The 19,906-nt window shown below is 32.5% G+C and overlaps 1 protein-coding gene across 1 annotated transcript in view; it reads left to right on the top strand.

Moving 5' to 3' along the window:
* LOC114339248 (uncharacterized) overlaps positions 1 to 19,906 on the top strand; it is a 98,709-nt gene that overhangs the window by 40,789 nt on the left and 38,014 nt on the right. Inside the window, exon 2 of the mRNA XM_028289870.2 lies at positions 8,646 to 10,493. Coding sequence (XP_028145671.2) covers positions 8,646 to 10,493 — 1,848 coding nt within the window. The remainder of the gene's footprint in view (positions 1 to 8,645; positions 10,494 to 19,906) is intronic.

The following is a 19,906-nucleotide window of genomic DNA, read 5'->3' as shown; positions in this document are numbered from 1 at the left end:
GCAAAACATCTGGATTTGTTACTCTTTCTGTCCATGGCATTTTCCACATTCTCCTTTAGCATCACATCTCGAATGCTTCAACGTTTTTGACGTTTATCTTCTTCAGTGACAAGTTAAAGTGTCGTTAAAGTAACAAGGCACAAATCCCACATGGTAGAGGAAGTGTCGACCGATCGCGTAAGAGATGCAGGGACAATCTTCCAAAGAGGCAACAACCCTTCAATAAACAAGAAAAATTGCTTCTTCTTCTTTAAGTGCCGTCTCTCAATCGGAGGCTAGATATCATCATCCCTACCTTTACTCTATCTACCGCTGCTCTGAAGGGTTCTACAGAACCGCAGTTAAACCAGTCTCTTAAATTTTTCAACTATGACACTCTTCTTCTTCCCATACTCCTTCCTTCTCATACCTTTCTCTGTATTATCAGTTTTAGCATTTCATATCGCTGTCCTCTCATTACGTGTCTCAGATATTGTAACTTTCTTATTGTTATTGTGTTTATTATTCCGTAACATTTGCCCATTTCTCGCAATACTGTGTTCGTTTTCTTTTGTGTCCATACTCTTCTTAGCATCCTTCTGTAACACTACATCTCAAATTACTATAGCTTATTTATGTGTTCTTACTTTAATGTCCAGCTTTCAATTCCATATTACAGTATCGAGATTACGAGCATCTCAAAGCTCTTACTCTCAGTTCTAATCTAAGAAGGTATTTGTTGCACCAAATTGTTTTCATTTTAACGAACGCATTTCTTGCTATTTCTATCCTGGCCCTTATTTCTGTTCTTTGATCAATATTATCTAAAATCCAGGTTCGGGATCTGTATTTATATTGTTTTTTTTTCTTAGTTATTATCATGTATTTGGTCTTTTTATGTTCATTTCCAGTCCATATTCCTCACAGAAACTACATTGATTTGTTTAGTAGCACCTAATTATAGCTGTTCAGCAGAGCTTGTCATAATCACGGTGTCATCTACATATCTTATGTTGTTAATATATCTTCCGTTAATTATTATTCCTTCACTATACAGTATGGTGCAAGTGAAAGGAATAAATTCGATATTTCGTAATCTAGCGACTTTAAGGAAAAATTCCGAAATAGGTCGATTTTTATTTTTAAATTCTGATTTTCTGGGGTTCCGTCACTGGCTATATATTAGAAGATACGTATAATTAGATCGATCGTCTAAAAATCAACTTTTTGGTGGTAAAAAGTGAATTTTAAAACTTATAAACAACAATTAATAAAACTTAATTAACAGTTAAATGGTTTAAAATATTTACATAGTGAAAATTCATAATATTTTATTGTGGAAGTGTAAATTTAGTTTATTAACCTACAAACAAGTAAGACGCGTGGTGACAGAATTTAATAAGGTACTCAAAAATAACAATAACATAAACATAGGCGTAACAATTCAAGGTAAGAATATTCCATATTTTTATTATTAAAAATAGATTTTGGATCCTCTGGACGGTTGGATGGTTAAAGTATTGGATTATAATAGTATAAATATTCTTTAAACCATAATAAATAAAGTAAGCCTAAAATCAACTTAAAAATCAATTTAAAAATAAAATATTTGATTTAAAATCTAAACAAACTACATTTAACCACTCAAGGAAAGGCGGTTCCTCCGCAGGGTCGACTTGGGATAAACCTTTATCGGTGAGTGGTCGTGTAGGGAAAGGTAAAAACAAATACATCGTCATGGAAAAAATAATGGAAGAAATAATAGAAAAACTTAATAAAATGGAAGAGAGAGAGATTAGGGTAGAAAATAAAATAGATGCTATATCAATCGAACTCAATAAGCTAAAATTAGAAAATGAACTGATCAAAAAGGAAAACCTGGAAATCAAAGAGGAGATGAAATTGCAAGAAAGAAGAATCGAGGCTCTAGAAAAAGAAGTAAGAAAGAAAAACATTGTGATACATGGTGTAGACGAAACAACAAATGAAAATAGAGCAATCCTAAAAAATAAATTCAAAGAAATATGAACATTTAAGTCTAATAAAATGAACATTTCAATAGACGAAAACGAGAAGATACAAGATATCTATAGAGTAGGAAACCAAAATAATAAAAGCAGGCCTATAAAAATAGAACTTAAACATGTGTCGAAAAAAATAGAGATACTAAGCCAAACACGCAGACTCAAGGGCAGCAAAATATTCATTACGGAAGACTACTCAAAAGAATACCAACAGAAAAGGAAATTTCTAATCCACCAACTGAAATTGGCTAGAGATAAAGATTACAGAGCGTTCCTAAACTATATCGGGCTCAAAATAGATGGAGAAATATATACCCCGGAGCAGTTGGGCTACAAAAATGATAACAATGGAGAAATTCAACCTGAAAATGGAGCAGAGGAACAAAAAACAAAGGGGAGAAAAGCAAGTGAAAGATCCCCAGGAAACGAAATACATCAAATACCAAAATCAATAAGAACAGCAGAAGGGGGAGCATATAACTCAAAAAACTGAAAACACAGGCACCAAAAACTGCAAAGATACTAGTAAAAAAGACAACGCAAATGGAAAAGGACAACGAAAATAATGGAAAGGAAACAACAATAATAGGTACTTGGAATATCACAAGTCTTTATGGTAAAGAATTCGAATTGACAGAGGAAATGAAAACATACAGCATTGACATCCTAGGCCTGAGTGAAACGAAGAAGAAGGGAAGAGGAAATATGAGATGTGGCGATGGTTACAAGCTCTTCTACTCAGGTGTACAAGAAATGGAAAGAGCAAAAGAGGGAGTCGGTTTTATAATCACGGATGATCTGAGTGGGAGAGTTGTAAAATACCAAGCAATAAACTCTAGAATAATTACCGTAAGTATAAAACTAGACGAGTTAGTTAGCATAATACAAAATATATGCACCAGTCGAGGGCACAGAAGAACAGAAAATGTCTCAATTCTATAGCGAACTCCAAACAGCTTTAGACGAAGTGAGAGAAGATACTGAGAACATAATTATTATGGGAGACTGGAATGCTAGAGTTGGAAATGACATCAACAAGGGACTTGGAAGCCTTGGGCGGTATGGAGAAAAAGCTGAGAACAGAAATGGGAAGAAGATGATACAATTTTGTGTAAATAACGACTTAAAAATTGGAAATACATTCTGGTATCAAAATATGGAGGACAGATACACTTTTGAAGCACAGGAAAGAAATGCCAAAAGTCTAATAGATTACATCGTGATTCCTGCAGAAATGAATATTATCAAAAATATAAAAACAGAAAAATTTGCAGAACTTAATACTCAACACAAGCTACTCGTAGCCGAAATGACTACAAAGAAAAAGCAATATATAGTCGATAAGTCATACACTAAGATAAATATTAAGAAGCTGAAAACAGAGAAAGAGAAAAGTGACTATAAACAAGAAATATATGAGGAATTGCAAAGAATGGAGCTGGAAAGAGAGCAATTGGATATGGAAGAAAGATGGAAAATACTAAAAGACACACTATATAAAACAGCAGAGAAAATTTGTGGAAAAAAGTCAATAAATAAATATCATAAGAGAACAGAATGGTGGAGTCAAGAACTAAAGAAAATAATAAAGGAAAAGAAGCAAGCCTGGAAAAAATATCAACAATGTAGAAATGAAAATAACAAAGTAGAATACATGGAGAAACGTAATAGAGCAAAGATAGCAGTAAGGAAAGCGAAAAATATGAGCTGGGAAGAATTCGGAAAAGAATTGGAAGCAAATTACAAAACAGATAACAGAAAATTCTGGAACCATATAAAGGGTCTAAGAGGGAAAAAAGGTAGGGAACAGTATGGAATCAAAGATAAAAATAACCAATTGAAAATAGAGACTACAGAAATAGCAGAAGTATGGAAACAATACTACGAAGATAAATTCAAACACGAAGAAGTAGAAATATATGAAGCAGGAAGAAATAGACCAGAACTGGAGGAGGAAGAGGAACCAGAGAGTATAAGGAAGGAAGAACTGGAAGAAGCTATAAACAATATTAAACTTGGAAAAGCGGCAGGAGAGGACCAACTAGATCCAGAAATGATAAAATGGATGGGTGAAAAAGGAGAGGACTGGCTATTACAGATATGCAAGGAAGCATGGAGTACAGAGAAAATCCCAGATGACTGGAAGAAGAACATAGTTCTACCAATATACAAAAAAGGACAACATAATGAATGCGAGAATTATAGAGCAATATGCTTGTCATCGGTCGCCTTCAAGGTATACACGAGAATTATAGAGAAGCGTCTAAGATCAGTGATAGAGAAAGAATTGGAAGACGAACAGGCTGCATTCAGATCAAACCGTCAAACAAACGATAACGTCTACATCATAAGAAATATAATAGAGAGACAATGCCGTAAAGGGAAGGAACTATTTCTCATGTTCGTCGATCTGAAGGCGGCATTTGATACGATAAACAGAGAAATATTGTTGAAAATATTGGAGAGCTATAATATACCAAAAAAGATGATAAAAGTCATAAAATCTATATATATGGAAGTAGAAGGCCAAGTACAAATAAATGGAGAAAGATCAGGCACTTTTAAATGGGATAAGGGAATTAAACAAGGAGATGGACTAAGCCCCCTCTTGTTTATAATAGTCATGGATACTTTAATCAAAAATACCAAAGATCAAACAAAAAACCTTCAATACATAGTAGGATATAAAAACTTAAATGCAATACAGATCAACTCCCTTCTATACGCTGATGATATAGTTCTAATCACAGACACAGTAGAGAAAATGCAGAAACTAATAGATATTTGGCAAAAAGAGATACATAAATTAAAATGGAATTGAACCTCAACAAAACAAAACTTATGATAATAAATGAAGATGAGAAAAGAGAAAGGAATACTAATATAATAGTAAGGGAAAAAGTAATAGAACATGTATCTACTTTTGAATATCTGGGAAATATAATAACAGATTATGGGAAAACGGACTTGACAATAAGTAATAAACTGAAGAAGGCAACTAGCGCGTATTACTCTTTAAATAATACAATTTTTGGAAAGTCAGAAATAAGCAACAAAACTAAACTCAGAGTATATAACAGCATAGTAAATCCGATAATGACATATGGGGCGGAAACATGGATTGTCCAAAAGAAACATGAATCAATGATAAACGCGACGGAGATGAAATACATGAGAAAAATAGCCGGAGTTACGAAGTTTGACAGATTCAGAAATGAAGATATAAGAAGAGAGTTGGAACAAGAACCGATAATTAGGAAGATCGAAAACAAACAATTAAGCTGGTTTGGACACATACAACGAATGGAGCAAAATAGACTTACAAAGAAGGTACATGAAGCCAAAATGGGAAACAAAAGAAAAAAGGGAAGGCCGAGGAAGACATGGGTGGACCAGATCCAAGATATAGGTGAAAGGAGACACATCAGTATGAGGGATATGAAGAACCTGGCCACCAATAGAAGCAATTGGAAGAAGTGGATAAAAGGCGGAACCCGACATCCGACGCCCTGAAGGGCACTAAAGATTATGAGAAAGAAGAAGAAGAAAAATTCTGATTTTTTGGAATATTTATCATATTAGTTACGTCATCCGTCTGGACATGATAACGTAATCGATGTTTTTTTAAGTGGGACTAGGGGACATGTGATAGCTCATTTGAAAGGGTATTAAATTCTCTACTCAGCAATATAAATATTGACAGAATTATTTATACAGGGTCGCAAAAAAAATGTTTTTAATTATATTAATTGACAAGAAATGAAAAATGTATGTAACTTATTTAATTCAAAATACATTTTACTGCTGTCAGAAATCAGAAAAAAATGTTGATTTCACAAATAAATATTGCTTTTCGCTTCAATTAAATGTTCAAAAATCCAAGAGGCAGGTGGTGGGCTTTGACATTGAAGTTAAGCGAAAGCCAATGTTTATTGGTAAGATAAACATTTATTTCTGTTTTTTGACAACAGTAAAATGTATTTTGAGTTCAATAAATTACATACATTCTTCTTTTTTGTCAATTAATCTGATTAAAAAAATTTTTGGCCACCCTGTATAAATATTTATGTCAATTATTGAATGGGTTGCATATGTGAGTCCATATTAAATATAGTAATAAAACACAGACTTACTCACAATCATTTAATTATACTTTGACGACCGGTTTCGATCTCTACATTATACAGATCATCTTCAGATCGGCGTTACAAGTAAGTTAAATGCTACAATAAAGAAAACCAGAGTTAGAACATTACCTGGTTGCACAAGTGTTAACAGAAAGCCAAATTCGAAAAAAAATTTTTGCAATAAAGGTTTTCAACTGTTGACATTTCAGAATATTGATACCTACAAATGCACACCTATGAGTTAAAATGCTCATAAGCATATATGAGCAAATGGGTGCATGTAGTTTGTGAGTATATGTTGAAATTTAAATTATTAACAATTAAAAACAAATTAAACCATTAAGCAAACTTAAATATGCATCCAAACTCAAAATAGTAATAACAAATAGATAGTAATATTGTTCAAACCTACTTACATGCCGTTACAAGGGATACGTTGCCACTTAGTTGTTATCATATTAATTCGTCCAACTTATGCTGATTGGTTTGCTGGTAGGGTTATACGGCAAACAGACATGTTACGTAGGTCAAAACAAAGTAAATTTTTGAATTTGGAAAGGATCCTGAAGGAAGATGCGTGCTGTGAAACTGGTGATGTCTTGTTAGAATGGAGAAAGACAATGCTCAAGTGGTTGTGTATTGAATGTAGCCAGGTATGAAAATCTTATTGTAGACACTTGTACAAATGTGATGGTCTTAGCTCGTAGATGTTTTACGATACGGGCAGAGGTCAAAGCATAGGAAATGACAATTAGGAAATTATTTTAATAATTAACTTGAATTATAATGTCTTGTTCCCGGTCAAATGACTAAGGGATGTCATAAATTTAATAAACTAGTAGGTGCCAGACACTTTGAAATCTATGAACTGCATAGAAATTATAAGAAAGAAAGCTAATTAAATGAAAAAGTAGTAAGAATTATCAAAAAGATTGGTTAAGAACTGTAAAAGTAAATAATAAAAAGATCAGAAAAACCAGGGTTATTTTGTTTGAGCTATTGTTTAAAGGAATAAGTTCAAAGAAAAGAAAAGATATTGGTAGGGTGTTGGCACTTACTTGAGAATATTTTTTAAAAAATAAATAAATAAATTAACACATAACACACAGGATTAAAAAGCACAAAGACATAACAATTATTGATAAAAAATTGGAGGTAGCACTACATTTCCCCAATTCACTGAATATCTTATTTTTTATTTCTTAAATTGAAGTTTGGTTTTTGTGTTATTAAGAGGGAATAATGACAGTATAGACATATGTAGGTTATGTGAAATGACATTTGTTTTTGGCGAAACCATTAGAAATTATTACCAGCTTTTGTGACATGAGTAGGTACATAGATACTATTTACTTCTTAATATACTTCTATAACGTTCATTTGTTTCAAAGCATACTTTATACGTTCTCAAGATGTAGGTAAATTAAAAAGTTATTAACCGATCTTACTCGTAAATACAATATAACTAACAATTAATTTGGTACAGGAAAGTTGCTGCGGTAGAAAAATTACTAGGGTAGATTTAAAATTTGGTTGTTTATTTAAGTTAGTAACTAATTTATGCATTCATTAGTATGGTAAAATATTTTTTGTAAAATAATTTAAAGTTATTAAATTCAATTGAATTGTACTAGCATACGATTTATTTTAATCTTTAACTACGTTTTTATTTTCATATTTTATATTTTAGTGTATGTTTCTAAAACATATTATAATTATTTTTTTTTTGCAAAAAAAGTTTTGAATAAAAAATCCGCAAAAACGTAAAATCTATAGTGTTTTAAAAATATCTACAAAACGAAACATGCTAGATACATACAACATTATATCAAAAGAAAGGCTGTAATATTTACAACAAAATGCAAAACTAATATACAGGGTGTCCCATTTAAAAAAAATAAGAAAATTTTGTATTTGTAAATAGTGATCAAACTGTATATTTTATGGATAAAAGTAAGATATATTAAATTATTTAATAATAACACTATATTATAAAAACTTTGACCTATCATTTAAATTTTTATTACCTTGGAAACATAATCCACAACCCTATAAATATTACCATTTTTCTCAATAAAAATGTAAATATTTCGAAAATTATTAACTTTAGGCCTATAAGACCTTATACAACTTTTTCATATTTTTAAATAAAATATTCAAAAATGACTAAATATACAGGGTGTTCCATTAAAAAAAATACAACTTTGGTTCATACCGTCGTTCTGACTCACCTTGTATAATCGAAAATAATTTTAAATTATAGACGTCTTTGATACATATTAATTTTGTTATAAACATTTTTTTGTATATCTCACAGTTTAGCCGTAATCAAAGAAAACCAGAGGTTTGGCGCACCCTGTATAGTTATGATTGTAATATACCAATAGCATATAAAATAGTTACTTGTTTTTTTTTATTATTGAGAAATTGAGGTACAATAATAAACTTATCTATTATTGAATCTCGTTTGAGACGTACATATACATATACGACTAATAAAATATTTTGATTTTAGGTTAGTTTATTTTTGATATACTTCACAACTTCAGTTTCTGGTATTGAAGTTCACACACCCGAAGTAAAAGAAAAAGGATCAGAAATAAATTCCGTAGACAGAGAAGGTCTACGACTGACGCGTAAATCTGAAGACACTTATCCTTCAGTTGCATACGTCCCTCACAAATTTAACTTCCAATTGGCGCGACAACAGGATTACCTTAAACAACGGTACGCACAGCAACAACTGATCGATGTAGAGAAGATTGCGGCAATTCATAGAAATCCCTCGAAGAAAAATAAAAATATCGAGATTTTAAAACAAGCACATCTGGATTCTACTGAGCCCCATACAGCATATGAATGGCAACCTACTGATTCATCTTCGAGAAGTAGACACCAAAGAAGTTCTGATAATAGTAAAACCTTAGATTATATTCCCATAAGAATCAAAACGGCAAGAAATTCAGATGATAAAGCAAAAAATAAAAAAGAAGAGTCAGAAAGTCCAATAAGAAGAAAAGATGAAAACGAACCTGGATTTGGAGGGCAAATTATTTACTTAGACCCTCGAATTCTAAAGCAATTATTAGACCTTAAAAATAAGCGTACTCAAATTCAAAGTAGATCATTTGACGAACATTCTGGTGCAGTTGATACAAACTCATTGAACGAACTTATTGGAAAAAATCCACATGTCCAACTAGAAAGCTTGAAAAGACTATTACATCAGTCCCATCAAACAAAATTTGTACCAGTAATAAGTCAGGCACATGCTTTTCATCAAAAAGATCACACTCCTATTACAGAAAAAACTATTGACGTGCCAAATCCGCAGTCAAAACCCAATATAAAAGTAGAACATGAGGATTCTTCAAATGATCCTCAAACACAGCAAATTGTTACGAAAGAAACTTTTGAAAAAATTCAACAGCAACTAGATGAAGCGTCCAAGTTTCAAGTTCAGCAAGCATTAGAGCAAGCACATCAAGCTGCACAAGCTCATGTTGCCGCCCAACATAAAGCGATAGAACAAGCACAGAGAGCTATTTTTGAAAAAGTACAAAAATCGCTATATGATAGTCCGCAAGCTTTACGATTGGTTCGCCCAGAGGAATCAGATGTAACAACGCATATAAACGTACCAGTTCAACATCAACAAGTGATTTATTCTACCCCTGGACCAGTTCAAACAATCAAACATCAAGCAGATTTTACAAATCACTTAAATACTCCACCACAACAGCATCAGTCAGTGTATTCAACACCACTGCCACCAATAGTAGTATCTCCTGTGCATGATATACAAATACCAACATCAAAAGTACATATAACAAAATATAATACAGCTTTGACCACTGCAGGACCAACAGTTTTACACAACACCATTGAATCTACTAAAAAGCTACATCAAATAGTTCAGAATGAAAACCATCAAGAACCAGTACTACATAATGTTCGTATAATACAAGTAACGCCTATTCCAACACATGGACCTAAGCATATTTTAATGCAACCACAAGTAAAGCATTTAGTTTTAACCCAAAAACAAGCACCACAGTACCAAACCAAAAGCATAGAGCACTACGCTCCAAATCATCTTCACCAAACTGCAGCGCAATTACAAGCTGAAAAAGTTTTACTCCAACAGGTGCAATCCCATAACAACGCCATCCTCAATAGTAATAAAGGTGTGAACAGGTACGTAGGCCAAAAAGTTCAAGCACATGCATTCGAAGCAGAAACAGCAGAAAAAGAGGCGCAACCATCTGCAAATGCTTATCAACACATTTATTTGGACCACAAAGAAGCAGATAAATTTAACAGCGTTGATCCACAGCTGGAACATAAGGAAGAAAACGAAGAAGTAAGTAAAAACAAAATTTTTATATGTAGTAATTGTTCTCATAGGAAAAAACGTAATATTAATAATGAAAAATTAAGTATTAATAACGATAAATTAAATATTAATAACAATATTAGTAATCATAGGATAAATAATAGTTCAGATGAGTACATAGAGTATTATGAGTATTATGATGATGAATCTAATAAAATATTAGAAACGGTTAAAATAAATAAAACTGTAGCACCCAATAATAATTCCTTGCATAATGATAGCACACCTACAACTGATTTTGAATATTATTACGAATATTATGACGATGAACCTGGCAAAGATAATAAAACGTTTCAATTTAATGCAACAGAGTTAGCACTAGGCTTAACATCTGAAGATAAACCAGTATCCGAGATGTTAACTTCATTCGATAATACTTTTCTACCTACTAATAAAAATAGTAAATTTGATAATGATCCTTCACTTTATTATTTAAACGACTACTTTGAAGTAAATGAGGAGACAGATATAAACCACCATGTTGGGGAAATTATATCCGATAATGATGACTTTACAAATGGTAATAATTTCCATTCTCAGATCTCAAAGAGGTATTACCATTCTTATCCTAAACCTCAAAATATATACCATTATCCGACAAAACTTCCAGTTCATTCCATTCATAAACCTGGATCTGGTTGCAATCCTGTAGTAATTGTTAATAATAATAAATCGCCTACTTATCCCAGAAGAAAAAAGTGGAGAAGGAAAAAGAAACGTCACCACAGACGTAATACCCGTGTAAAAGTACCAATTACGTACCCGACTTTTGAGGAAGTAGAACACAAAGTAGACAAAGCGTTGTCTAAAATGAAAGTTAGAATATAACCTATTTTTTTATTCTAGAGGTAATTTGTTAGTTTTTCCATCTTTCTCTCCTTTTTATCCAAAATAAGTATTGTGCTCTATACTCATATGCTTATAGTAGGGGGCCTTAGATACTAAATTTGCAGCTAGTAAAGCGTCATGGGTTGTGAAAATTAATTTCGGTACCTGTACGGTACTTATTATTGCTACATGTAACTTCTCAACTCTAATTCTAAGCATCGTATGGGCCAGATTTTGTTACTCTAGATTTTTGGGGTCGCTGAACATGACTACGTCGTCAGCACCTGGTGCTCAGGGTCACTGCTGATGCACGTCATCTGGAGGTTCGAGGGTTGTCGACACTAAATTGATGCGAACAGATTACTTGGAGGTTTTTGGAGTCGCTGAATAAAAATACGCCACCAGAGCCCTGTGTCACTGCCAAGGAACGTCATCTTCTGAGGTTTCGAGGGTTTTCGACATTAAATTAATGCAAACAGATTTCTCGGGAGGTTTTTGCCAACGAATATGCCATCAGAACGACATCCGGAGCACCTGGTGTCTAGAGATACGTATTCTTCTGGAGCTACGAGTGATTTCGGCACTAAATTGATTCAAACAGATTACAGGGGAAGTTTTTGGGGTTGCTAAATACCAATACGCCATCAGAACTGACTCCCGGAGCACCTAGTGCGCAAGATCACTGCTAAGGACGTCATGTTTTGGAGTTTCTAAGGTTTTCGGCACTGAATGTATAGAAATAGATTAGTACACGAGTGGTTAGTTTTTGTGTGCACTGAATACGAATACGCTATCAGAATTGACCCTCGGCCCACCTGGTGTCATAGGTCACTGCTTAGACATGTTATCTTCTGCAGTTTGCAAGATTTTTGGGTACCAGGCGCACCGCGGGTCGGTTCTGATGGTGTATTCTTGTTCAGCAACCCCAAAACCCCCAGAGTAATCTGTTTGCATCAATTTAGTGCCGAAGATCCTTGAAACTCCAGATGACGTGTCTTAGCAGTGAATTCACTTATTCTTCAGCAATCCCAAAAACCTCAGTACTTATAACCAAATCTAGCCCTTATGTGTATGTGTTTTGTTTTATGGTATAACAAAATCTTGCCCTTAATACACCTCCTTTAACATGTTTATGCACTTTGGGATGCATTTTATGCACTTTAAAACTATGCGTTTTCACTCATTTCTCTTTAGTAGACCTTTTTCTTGACATTAAGTACCGTGAACATAATGCAAAAAGTTGTATTTAAAAATAGATTTATTTTGTGCTTAATGCCCTGGTTTAACAATGTTATTTTTCTATGGATGCTATACAATGTGCAGTTGCTCTCACTACTTACATACATTCAAAACGAACAATTTCTCAGAGTGTGAGAAAAGTCGGCCATTGCAGTGAGAAATATTTTTTCTCACGGGTTCCATACGTAGAATCGCGGTTTCCATGGTAACATGCACAATACAAACACAAATATGTTTGTCAAATAAAATGTGTCAAATCAATACTTAGGAGGAATTACCTTTCAAAAATGTTCAAATATAACCGGTAACTATAATTTTAAATAAATAAAAGTATATAAATATTAAGAATATTAAATACCTACATATGTGTATAATATGTATTTTATTTCCATTTTGGCATATAATCTACATAATAGCACCTGAATTACTTAATTTTTAAGATTGAACTCTCGACAAAAACGCATCCATAGAAAAAGTACAGAGTACAACACGTGAGAAAACGACATATTTCTCCCTCGCTTGATTTGCAGCACTCGCCTCGTACCTCGGCTGGTGCCAACAAACTTCTGCGCTCGTGAGAAATATGTCTTTTTTCTCTCTTGTTGTACAATATACTATTGATTGTATATAAAGCAAACTGGATATAACTAATCATTTCTCATTGATATATATTTACTCAATTTTATAATTTTTAGTCTCATTTTCCTGGATTAATCTTTAAAAGAGTTTTCAAGTATATTTTGAATATTATTGGAAATTTGGGTTATTTATACATCAGACTGTCACTTAATAATCGTCAAAAATTATTATTAAAAGGTTTATTTATAAAAAAAATAGCGAATATATGAAAGATTACTTTTGACAGTATTGTTTAAAATTATTATAATTTCTTAAAGCATTTTAGCATGTACATTTTTCTAGTTTCTTAATTATTGATTTTCTAGTTTATTCATGTACATATTCATGCACAAAAATATTTATTTATATTATTTATCTTTTTAAGAATATACTTTATTATTATATAAAAATTTATATTTAATTTGAATTTCTAACAAAAATATAATGTGTGGAAAATAAAAATGTGTGTTTGTGGAAGCTGAAATTTATTTTTTTTTATTGACTACTTACTAAAAAAAAAACAAATACCAGCTCAAGTATACGTTAAAACTAATTACTATACAGTGAGCACGTAAAAGTTGGAATAAATTCATTTTTTCGTGAATTGGCAATTTTGGAATAAATCCCGACACAGGCAGTTTTGTATTTTTAAATTACGATTTTTTGGCATATATGTCATACTATTCATACTAGTGTAGCGACGTTATCCATCTGGGAGTTTTGACGTAATCGATGATTTTTTAAATGAGAATAGGGGTCGTGTGATAGCTCATTTGAAATATTATTAAATTCTTTATTCAGTAGTGGAAACAATAATATCATTATTTATACAGGGTGTCAAAAAATATTTGAATTAAATATTAATCTTTACAAAAAGAAGAAAGTACGTAATTTATTTAATTCAAAATACATTTTACTGCTGCCAGAAAACAGGAAAAATAAATGTTTCTTTGTTTAACAAATGTTTATTTGTTCTAGGCTTTAATTCAAAGCTGTCACCCACCTGCCTCTTGGCAGTTTGAACATTTAATTTAAACAAACAGCAATGTTTATTTTTCAAATAAACATTTTTTTCTTTTTTCTGAAAGCAGTACAATGTTATTTTGAATTGAATAAATTACATGGTATTATTCTTTTTGTCTCAATTAATATTTTATTCAACAACTTTTTTGGACACCACCTTTAAATCATTATATTAATGTTTATATTACTGAATATACAATTGGGTAACTTTTCAAATGAGCTATCTCACGACCCCTTTTCTCATTTAAAAAAATTATCGATTACGACATTACGCCCAGATAGCAGTCACGTCACGAGTCTGCCATATATGCCAAAATATAGTAATTTAAAAATAAAAATCGACCTGTTTCAGAATTTATTTCTAAAATCGCCTATTCGAGAAAAAATTAATTTATTCTAACCTTTACGAGCTCACTGTATAAGTTTTAGAAAGGAACCTGGAGTTGGTAATCTGGATTTATTTGGTATACCTAGTCCAAATTAGGGTACGGTATTAGTGATTATTCATTAGACAACTTTTTTCTAAAAGTTTTGAAGAGGTGACAATTTTGAAAATACATATTTTGAAGTGAAAGACAATTTTTGAAAAACATATTTTGAAATATCAAGGGCTACTTCAGAGCTACCCCATATCAACACTTTGGGACAAACCTACCATTTTTAATGGAACAATTATTCACCATTTATCTCACTCGTTTCTCTCAAGGGATCTCGCCGCGATGCTGGATGCTATCAATATTAAGAAAAAGTCTTTAACGTAAATACGAACGGTTACAGCTTTAGATGTAATATTTTTCGAAACACAAAATGTATTTTACAATTTTTAAAATTACAAGATTTTCTATTTTAAGGTTCTCGCCTACATTATTTTTAATTTCTAGCATTCCAAAAGACTAAAGACTAAGTTTTCAATCTAATAGCACATAAAACAACACCAAAAAATGCTGTTCCACATCCTACCAGACTGAAAACAATGGGAACCTTCTCTGGCAACACCTCTGAGACATCTACAGTTTGCAAGCCATAACGGGTGCTGAGACTAAGGAAGATGAGGGAATTTTACAATTTATAATTCACGTCCCATCTGCTCAGCGCGGTAAAGTTCCAACGAGAATGGTTCCCTTCATACTCCAGAGTAAACATGTAAATCAAAAATGAATAACCATTTTCAATTGCGTTGCAACACGAAACTACAGCCGCATCATTATTCGAGTTCAATCAGAGAGTGCAGCAAGCACCTCTACCGGTTTCGAAATTTACTAGTCTCTCAACAGGAGGCACATAATATGCTGCTCTCTGTGATCCAACTAGGATAAACCTTGGCGTGCAGTCACGGATCGCAACGAACAAAATGGCAGGGATGCCCTAGCGACAACTGCTAGCAAAAGACTAAGTTTTTCAATCTAATAGCACATAAAACAACACAAAAAAATGCTATTCCACATCCTACCAGACTGAAAACAATGGGAACCTAGGTTCCTTAGGAACTTTAGGTCGTGCCTAAATATGTGTCCAAGATGTGTTACGTTTCTTGATAATTCCTGTAAGTTCACGTTCTCTACTCATATTGAAATTATAGAGTATAATTTATTATGAGCCACAGGCTTTTTGTTCTGACTTTTTCCTCCATCATATCCAGTACTCAGGAAGTATCTGACAGTATCCACCATAGGTTGATGGACGATATAACAAATTGGAAAAACGTTGTACAGTCAGCAAAGGCCCACCCAGGGTTGTAGCGCTACGTGGTGATGATATCGAATACTCTTATTTGTTTTAGATCTCTGGATGATCTCATGGAGATACAGATACATTCGTAGTATGATGCTGTGTATTAGTCTTAATTTTGTTTTCATGACTAATTTGCGTCTTCTTCCTGTGAGTCCATTTATTGCGGTTCTGACCGATGCTAGTTTCTGAACTGTTGCGTTAACATGTGGTGTGAATGTTAGACCTAGGTCCATTGTGACTTGATTTTCTCTTCTATTTTTGAAGATAATCGCTCGGAATTTTTTTGGATTTATTGCCATTTTCCATTGGATACTCCATTCTTCTGTCGTATCTAGTGCCGAGTGTAGATTTCTTACAGCTATATCCAGATTCGTGTGTTTCGCCGCAATTCCAGTGATAGATATGTACATCTCATGTTGTGCGTTCTAACAATAATGTTGTTTTTATCTATCTATCTATAAGCGAGATTCCTACAGCCTCTGCCGCTTCTTTCATTTCGACTGCCATCGTTTTCTGTCCATCCATTCGTCTTCTTTGATGGTTCTATCTCTCAATATGTAGCGTACATTTTCTTCCCAGGCAACTGAAGGCTTTCCCCTTCTTTGTTGTAGTATATAATTTAAATCTTTCTTTGGCCATCTATCTTCATTCATTCGTTTCACGTGACCATACCACGCTAGTTGTCTCGATTTAATTATATCTACACTGGAATATACAGTATTTGTCCTTCTAATATCTTCATTCCTGATGTGATTTTTTTTATATACTACACGCTCTCTTTAGATAATCCATTTCTACTGCTTCTAATTTTTTTCTATCTTTTTCGTGATCTGACAAACTTCTGATCCGTAACTCATAATAGGTTCTACCAAGGTTCGATAGATTATCAATTTCGTTTTTGGTCTTATATCTTTAGACCATAGTAGAGAGCTTAGAATGTTTACCGCTTTTTTTCCCTACTGCTGCGTTTTGTTTTCGATATCTCTTTTAGTAGTGCCTTCTTTAGGTATTATAGATCCGAGGTATTTATATTCTTTACAGATTTTTGTGGTTCTAATTTCGAACTCTGAATCTTCTTCATATATTTTAAGATATTCTGTCTTTGAGATATAAAAAAATTATTTAAACAATTTTTGACCACGGCACCGCCTGGCACCCTGTGGATTTGTTGTAACCTCTGTTATAACCTCTGGACCTCTGTTTGAGTAAGTTTGTGCAAAAAATCTTATCGGAATAATTTCGCTAACGGGGCGACGGTACAGCTCCGTCTAACATACAATATTGAAAATCCATACAGGTGGATAAAAATCTGTCATATAATTAACACTGTCATCTCTTACCTTACACTATAATCTCCTAGCACAAGAATATTGTTTTAAACTTTAAGTCATTGATCTATGACATTGTACCAAGTACCAAGTTCTGATCGTGATTATTGATTTCATAGAAAACGTGCATTCAAATAGTTTCTGCAATTAAAGATTTAGAATCTATAGCAAAAAACATGTTATTTCTTAACTACATCAGGAAATAGTCATACCAATTTATGAGAAGTGATTAACTTCTTATAAACGATGTTTATCAATTTTTCACATGTAATTTGCTTCAGACGTACTATTGCTGATTAACCACTTTCACCAACAAATGTAATAAAACTCTGTATTATTTGTTTTCAATTTTGATTTACATACCATTAAAAATAATTATTATCAGCATATATTATAAATAATCCATAGGATAGAATAATTTTAAATGGAAAGTATATTTACAAAATTGTTGATATATTCATCCGTTATATGTGCCGTAATTCCCAGAGACAAACAATTTTATATCTATGTATGTAAAATATTTGTAAAGAAAATGATTAATGAATCATTTTCTCTAAGTCACCTACACTAGTGGTCACAACATTTACTCATTGTAACTTGTTTTACAGATTGTATGATTGTAAATAAATTGGGAGGTTAAAAAAATATTGATCCGATGTTTATACTAGATTTGAAAATGCATGATAGCACTGATTTTTATAGCAGACATTCTTCTTCTTATCCAAAATCTGCAGGAATCCAAATCAGCAATAAAAAATTGGGGTTCTTAATTAATATTTTAAAATGCGTCCCACCCCAGCCAGGTCCCAGTGTTTCGTGTTATTCGATAGATTTTTAAAAAATATTGAACACGTATTTTCAGTTTTTCGATCTGATGTTCATTTCGCGAAATATTCGTTTTTTTTTTGTGAAACTTTGTGACTCACCCATTTCCTTGCTCCCTACCAAATCGTCAGATTTTCAAATATACACTGTTATTTTTGTTCTTACCTTACTTTCTCTTGATCTGACGTTTTCAAATTTTTCTAAAAATGGATTTTTTGCGGACTGCCCCCAACGCATGCTCCGGTATTAAGAGCCCATATATGGTAGGGGTACATTTACAGGGTATAAAGTTTCTCCCTATGTAATTTTATGATGCGCTCGAGAAACGCGCAAAATCTTAGCTGGGACGCCCCTACCATTAATATGATATGTAATTTTTTATAAGACATACATAACCTAATAAAAGTAAGTTATACAATCTTCCCAAAATATTCAGAATATTCGTATTTGAGAACGATTTCCAGTTTCGTTACAATACCAGTAAGTGTAGCTCAATCCCATATAAATATAATACGTAATGCACCTGTACGTCTAGATTTCAAAAGCTTCAATAATTTTCATGTTAGATCTTACCTTTTTTTCAAGTCCAAGTTTCCTTTCCAAATATTAATATTAGCCCAATAAATGACTGTTTTGAAGTGTAATTTCCAGGGGCAACTCCGAATTGCATGAAAATTTGGATTTAGGTTCTACTTACCCTCCACTTCAAAGTTGAATTTGTGCCGTTGGTTGCTTTTACTTGCGGGGTGACATTTACCCCTTCTCGGGGGGTGAAAAACGCGTGTTGAAAATAAGGCCGAAAATGGATTAATTGACTTATTTTAAGCACCTTTTGTTCTATAAAGTTTTTTACGTAAGTCAATACTTTTCGAGTTATTCGCGATTTAAAATGTTGATTTTTCGACAAAAAAACTACGTTTTCAGACGGTTTTTCCCAAATAACTCAAAAAGTATATATTTTATCGAAAAAAATATTTTTAGCAAAAGTGTAGCCTATAATAAAACGAAAAAAATGGTGTACCCGTAAAGTCTACAAATTAAGTAGAAGCAAAGTTGTAGCTCATGAAACATACGTTCTTACAACAACATGAAACATACATAATTCAACGCGAAATCACTGAAGAAAGAAGCGTTTTCCATGAAAACCTTATTAATATTTTTAAAGTATTGAAAAAAAGCTTATTATTTGTTTTTCACAAAAGTTTACAGCATCAAAAATAAACGAGTTACACTGAAAAAAAAGTAAGCCTCTTTTTTTGGTTAAAAAAAATCGTGAAATCTCCCTCTATTTAGCACCCTAAATGAAATTAATCGTTTGGCTTTACCATCTATTTTAACTGTGTGTGTATTGTTTATATGATCTGTAAGTTTTATTAATTTAAAGTGCTTATTTTTGAAAACATTTGGTTTTTTATTAAAAAAAAAATTTCTAAAAATTTTTGAAAAATTTTATTTTTTGAAAATAACTTAAAAAGTATTAGCGATAAGAAAAATCTTAAAGAGTAAAAAAATTTAGGTTTTGCTATTATAAATATGCTAGTTTCTTTGTTTCTCCGTAACACAAAAATTGGTTAAGATATGGCTGTTAAAAATTTTCATACACTCGTGATTAGTGACCCATTCAAGCTTTCTCAATTATAACCCTTTCAAAAATAAACACTTTAAATCGGTGAGACTGACAGATCATATAAAAAATAGATAGGTAAGTAAATTGTTTGTAAAGCGGTAGCGATTAATTTCATTTGGGGAGCTAAACACGGCGAGATTTTCATGATTTTTTACAAAAAA

This window comes from Diabrotica virgifera, chromosome 9 (genome assembly GCF_917563875.1).
Source record: "Diabrotica virgifera virgifera chromosome 9, PGI_DIABVI_V3a".
Lineage (NCBI taxonomy): Eukaryota > Metazoa > Arthropoda > Insecta > Coleoptera > Chrysomelidae > Diabrotica > Diabrotica virgifera.
The sequence above is the reverse complement of the archived record's forward strand: the minus strand, read 5'-3'. Positions and strand labels throughout refer to the sequence as shown.